Raw genomic sequence first — 6,670 nt, forward strand, 5'->3', positions numbered from 1 at the left:
GATTATGACATCATTATTTAGATATACTGGTAAAATATATTTTGACAATTATTGTATTAAAAGGAATGATAGATTGCAGTAATACAATGTTCAAACTGATATTTTTGGGGTTATTCAGTGGGATATTTATATGTTGACTCATGACTTTCTTTTCGTTTTTTAAGTATTATTATTTTTTAATTAATATTTATTTTCCCTTCTTTCCCCTCCAGATTTATTTGTTGCATTACTGTCGCCTGTAATGGGAATGAGGGTTTCCTATATACATAGATGTGGATGATAATTTCACATTTATACTTCCACAACATATGTATGTGAGTGGGCAATCATGTCTTTGAGAATATTATGTGCTAGTACATAATATATCATGGATCTAAGTCAGATGTTTTGCTCTTGTGGCCACTATGTTTTGTTAGTATTGTTGGATCTGTCTGTGTTTGTGTTGAAAAGCAAATTAAAATTTGGTATAAAAAATGACTTAAAAAGTCTAATTATATATCTTGATATAAAAATGCTATAATAATGTTTTAGGCATTTACTTTATATAAAGACAGACATAGCAAGGTGTGACATCGGCCATTGGTTTGCATTGGAGCCAGTACGGATTGTGTACTCAGCACTACACACCCTCTCGTGGCAAAAGTTAGTAACAACGCTTCCCCAACTCTTACCTTACAATGACTTTGTCTCTGTCAGTGGTAGAAGAAGTAAAATAAAAGTAGCAATACCACAGTGTAGAAATATCCTGTTACAAGTATTCACAATTGTACTTAAGTACAAAAGTACACTTAAAGTACTCATCATGCAGAAAGGCCTATTTCAGAATAACGCATATTATTGGATTATAATTATTGATGCATTTATGTGTAAGCATCACTTTAATGTGAAAACAATATTATAAAATGTTACAGTTCATTGGAAGTAATTTTTTAACGTTAATTCCAGCAGTTATTATCTTGACAGTTGAGTCAATCAAGCAAATTAGTTGTTCCTGTGTAACAGTTCCCTCAGTTCCACATTCTGGGATGTCATAATGACGCATCCTAGAATCTGGTCGTGTGGAATTCTGACACTTAACAAGTGTCTGGTGGAGGCCAAACATCTGGAGAAATCTCTAAAGGTCGACAGAGAAGAGAGAATAAATATTGACTAACGTGTAAAAAAAAAAAAAATAATAATGAGTGAACAAGGAGAATCTTCATCCACGTTAAATTCTCACAGAAGTGAAATGGAGAAAAGGATGAGTGACATGGCATCTGCAGCCTTGACTGAACTCCGTCAGGAGGGACAACTGTGTGATGTGGTGATCAGTGTGGGTGGTGTTGAGTTTGAGGCCCACAAGATCATCCTCTGTAGCTGCAGCTCATACTTTCGGTGAGTAGGTTGTCCCAGCAGATGTAATAATATATGGTATCAAACTCTTCAAGCAAGCTAGTAATCAGATGCAAACTTCCCAAATGATCACAGTGTTTGAACTGCATCTGAAAACCAACACAAAATAATGTCTTTTTAACCGAGTTATCATCATTTACTGTTTTTGACAGAGCAGACGTGTTTCTTAGAGCAGTGGGTTCAAACTCGTTTTGCTTGTCAACCCTTAAAACAAAGTGACCCACCGTCACTGGTTGCATATGGTCAAACAATCTGTGATTTGTTTCCCAAAAATTCATAGGAAAAAAAGCAACAATTTGATGTTTATCTTTTCAGTACCCCTCAGATTTATTTAGCAATCTCTAAAGCCGCTGCCATATTTCCCAGCATCAGTGCAAGTCAAACTCTCCAGAGAAGCAGTTACTTTATCACATTTGCTCAGTCAAACCAGAGAGGAGCTAAAAATGTCAGGTTTGGTGGTGCAAGAGTAAAGGTCATGAGGTCATTGAAATCCAGTGAGATTATCCTCATCTGCCCATTATATTTTTACATTTGTAGCATACAGGTAGAAAATGTGGCCAGGCAACGTCCTCAGAGGAAAATCAATATTGATAAAATCTTTATCACGGCATATATAATTGTATAATCATCAACACTTTGTTATTGATTTATGGGGTTTACCTTGAAAAGTCTTTGTCTTTGCATGAGGTTTGGATTTATCCACTTGTTGCTATGACAACAGCTCCAGATCAATTTTAAGCCAGCTTTAAGGACTGAAAAAGCAAACCTTGTGTCAAATGATCAAATCAAAGTTAACTCTGTATCTACATACAAGAAACAGTAGGAGAATATTAATTTGGTCCAAAAGGTCCAGGTGTTTTGACAGTGTTACCTACAGCTGACTGTCTAAAACCCTGATGTCCTCAAAATCCTGATCCCACAGCACTCTCTTCACTGGTGCCTGGGCAACCTCACAGAAGCAGATGTACACTATCCCTGGGGTGTCGCCCGAGATGATGCACCTTATCATCAATTATGCCTACACCCACTCTGTTCCCCTGACGAATGATAATGTGGTGGAGGTTTTGGCGGCTGCAGACCAGTTCTTGGTCCCGGGGATCATTCAGACCTGCTGCTTCTTCCTGGAGGACCAGCTGTGCCTGAGGAACTGCATTGGCATCTGGAGGCTGGTGGACTTCTACCACTGCCCTGAGCTGAGGGACAAGGTCTTCCTCTACATCCTGCATCGCTTTGAGGAGATAGTTTGTGTCTCCCAGGAGCTCCTGGAGCTCTCTGTGCAGCAGCTGGCTGCTATCATTGGGAGCGATCTCCTCAATGTGAAAAAGGAAAGCACAGTGTTTGAGGCCATCCTCCGCTGGATTAACCACCTGCCTGACCAAAGACAAGGTCACATCTCTGTGCTGTTACCCAAGGTAAGAAACTGTAGCTGTAATCTTAACATAGCATACATTGAGTAGCATTTTTACAGAGAAAGCCCAACCAGAAAGAAAAATGACAGTTAGATCATGTTTTCCTGACAAGCAAACTCTTGTGGCTGCGCAACTAAAAGTCTTATTCTCTCAGGAGAAAAGGAGGAACTTGTGTGATTGTGTGTCTTAGGGAGTAGTTCAGGGTGGATGGTTGGATGTATATGGCTAAGCTAGGCTAATCACATCCTGACTCCACCTCTGCACTTATCACACAGGATATCAGATTGACCTAATTAGTTTCTAACTGCCGTCTTCTTATATTTTTCCAGGTGCGGCTAGGCTTGATGACCGCTGGTTACCTCCAAAACAGCGTCATCGACAATGCTATGGTGAAGGACAGCATCGAATGTATACCCATTATCAATGATGCAGTGACAGCGTTTATAGATTTCAGGGCCAATGGACGCTCAAACACTGTCTACAGTAACCTGCTGAACCGCCCACGCCTCCCTCCTGCCATTTTATTGGCCACCGGAGGCAAAGATGGCAACACTGCTGCGACCAGCCTCGAGGCGTATGATGCCCGAGCTGACCTCTGGGTCACTGTGAGCACTGAGGACACTGAGGACATTTTGCGCGCTCATCACGGTGCTGCTGTCCTTAACAACTTTGTGTACTTAATCGGTGGCTGCAGCTATGGATCTCACTTGAATACTGTGCAAAGGTTTGACCTCGTCACCTGCACGTGGCACCAGGTGTCACCCATGAACTCCTGCCGCTGCTATGTCAGTGTTGCTGTGCTGAATGGGTGCATTTATGCAATGGGAGGCTTCAACGGACAAGCTTACTATAACTCTGTCGAGTGCTACAAGCCTGAGACTGACCGGTGGACCATGATTGTACCCATGCGTACAAAGAGGTGTGGGGCCAGTGCCACAACTCTAAATGGCAAGGTGAGTGAAGCCTGATAATCAGACAGAATTGCCTCGTTGTTTTCACTTCATTATTCAGTCTGACATCATGTTCAGGTGAGACAATTTCTTGGAGAGGGGTGTTATTTATTATTTATTTTTTTATTTCATTTTGCCCTAACCAGTCACTAGCAAGTGATGTATATATCCTGTTATGTTACAACCCCAGTTTGGGGGGGACTATGATGTTTTGTTGTTACACAAAACAAAAAGACATTTCACAAAACAAAACAACATTTCACAAAACAAAACAACATTTTAGTTCAATGTAATTTCCTGTTTCTCTTGTGTAGCCAACTACTCTCAGCAGCACAAATTTTAAACTGACTTTGAAAGGATGGAAGAGGAGACTGAAATCATAAGGGAGTATGTAGGACATACTTATGATGTAATTCTCGATATGCTTTAAACATATCATGACATTGAATTGACTGGTGGAACCCTGAAAGCACACTATGTTTCAGCATTTACAATGACCTTGTTATTACCACTTGTTGCCACAGTGTGTTCCCCAATGTGTAGAACATGTTGAAAATTTAAAATGAACACACAGCCCGTGGAACTTTTCACCCGGATTGTCAGATTTTTCTAAAAAGAAAAACCTGTATCTGTAGGGGAATCCATATCAAATGTAACTGTCCAAACCCTGTCTGTAGGTGTACATTTGTGGGGGTTTCAACGGGCGTCGCAGCCTCTCTGTGGTTGAATGCTACGACCCGGACACCAGCCTGTGGACCACGATCGCCCCCATGAGGAGCTGCCGAAGAGGCCTGGGGGTCGCAGCCTACAAAGGCCACATCTATGCAGTACGTGTGTGGCATTAATATGTAGCCCAGAGGTTTGGTTGTGCCATGTTAGTGGTGACTATATAAAGAGATTTGTCTGTCAGTGGTCTCAAGGGAGACTGACTGATAAACTATGGTACTACAAACAAGTATCTAGTTAGTCGAGAAGATGTATTAGTATCATAAACTTCCTTTTGGCTATAATACAGAAACTCTCCAGTCGCTCTCCAAATATTTCCTGACATATGTCAGCATCTTATAATTTGATAATGAAAAATAAACTTTTACGTGTTTCTTATTCTAAACCTTCTGGCCTCTATTTGATAATAATCCCTTAATAAAGTGATCTTTAAGTTAAGCACATTTTTTATTCATTTTTAGGTTAAAGCAATCACAAATAACAGAGGACAAATTAATTGTAACATGATCAGTAGTGGAACGGAATAACAAATGTAAAATTGAAAAGCCTTTTAAAAGCACCAAGTCCTGGCCTTACTCTGCCTATGATAGGCTAAGCCTTACAACAGAGGCAACGAGTACTAGCCAATCAGAGGGTCTGAAGAGTCTTTTATACCGTTGTTCCTGTCTCATAACTGTCTGCCTTTTTTGTGGTGCAGTTCATATTCAAGGTAAGGTTATATAAAATTGGATGGTGCAACACAGCTTGACTATTCGACGGAATAAATGTTCCTGAGCGTCACAAATGGCTCCTTCTACTATTAGACTTGAGGCCATTCATTCAAAACATTTTTGCACTGTCAAGAAGAGCTGTATCATTCAATTATTTTATACTATTGATGTGTGCAAGAAGCTAACAGGAAGTCCGCTGGCTCAACCTGGTAGGCTGTAGAAAGACTCTGCTCCATAAACACTGGGGTTTCTTCTCTACTAGCTTTCCTGTGACTCTACATTTAAGAGTTTTAGCCTGGATATACTTCCCCCTTGAATTTGAACTTTTGGGGTGAGACTTGCTCAGGGTGTCCTCCAGACTCACTAAATGTTTTCTTACTCTACTTAAACACTGGACTCACATTCCACCCTCTCTCTCTCCTAGGTTGGTGGCTCCATTAGTGGTTCTTCCTGCCTACGCACTGCTGAGACCTACAACCCCCAGACCAACAGGTGGAGCGCCATGCCATCCATGTACAACCCCCGCAGCCACTTTGGTATTGAGGTGGTGGACGACCAGCTCTTTGTGGTCGGAGGATACAACGGCTCCACCACTATGTTGTCTGTGGAGCGCTACGACGAGGAGGCTGGTATGTGGTACAGTGCCTCTAACATTGAGATGTCCCGCAGCGGCCTGAGCTGCTGTGTGCTGCACGGACTCCACAGCGAGACGGAGAGCTTGTTCCCTCGTGGTTCCCTGACGCTCACCAATGTGGAGGAGGCTGTAGAGGAAGACTCTTAAGCTGAAGTTTCATTTTTTCAAATAAATAAAATGATGTTATGTGCATGTTAAAATAAGAGGTACTGTTATTATTCCATTACTATGGGTACATACACTAGTTACCTGTTTCATCAGTATGACTGACAACAGGTCACTGCACTACTGGATTCATTATTTTTGCACATATATATTTCCACAGGTATATTTGCATGATTCATTTATATAGTCTACAGTATTATTATGTGTATAATGTATATTGGTTGGAGTGTCATTTCTTTCTTTCTTTCTTTTTTTCATCATGTTTGTTTTCCTACCTCTTTATCTTGTGTTGCTGTAACCTGTGAGTTCATTGACACAATAAATAATAGAATGAACAAATAAGTAAACAACTGAACAAGCAAGCTTTTCTGTTTTAGGAAGCGTATGACTCTTTACAGTTATGGAGACCCAAAATGTTTAATATTACATCATAACAAGACAAAAAGACATCATGAGATACATAATCATATGAATAAATAAAAACAAAATATATATGTGGCAATATGTCACTGTGAAATAAAAGCAGACTTTAGAAAAAAGACATTTTTAAATATAAAATGCTGGAATTGAATAAAAATGACCTGCAATAAATTACTGTCAAAACAAGCAGGATAAAGTAACATTTCACAATGGCTGCTGAGTTTAAAAAAATAATTGGATAATTTCATAATCTATTAAAGTCAT

The 6,670-nt window shown here is 40.1% G+C and overlaps 1 protein-coding gene across 1 annotated transcript; it reads left to right on the forward strand.

Moving 5' to 3' along the window:
- The first annotated feature begins 1,177 nt into the window (after positions 1–1,177).
- Positions 1,178–5,968, forward strand: LOC139282994 (kelch-like protein 10). Its single transcript, XM_070902923.1, has 5 exons — positions 1,178–1,374; positions 2,315–2,804; positions 3,131–3,754; positions 4,429–4,578; positions 5,612–5,968. The coding sequence occupies exons 1-5, from the start codon at positions 1,178–1,180 to the stop codon at positions 5,966–5,968; spliced, it is 1,818 nt and encodes a 605-aa protein (XP_070759024.1).
- The last annotated feature ends 702 nt before the right edge of the window (positions 5,969–6,670 follow it).

The sequence above is a fragment of the Enoplosus armatus genome, chromosome 3 (assembly GCF_043641665.1).
Source record: "Enoplosus armatus isolate fEnoArm2 chromosome 3, fEnoArm2.hap1, whole genome shotgun sequence".
In the NCBI taxonomy this organism is placed as follows: Eukaryota; Metazoa; Chordata; class Actinopteri; order Centrarchiformes; family Enoplosidae; genus Enoplosus; species Enoplosus armatus.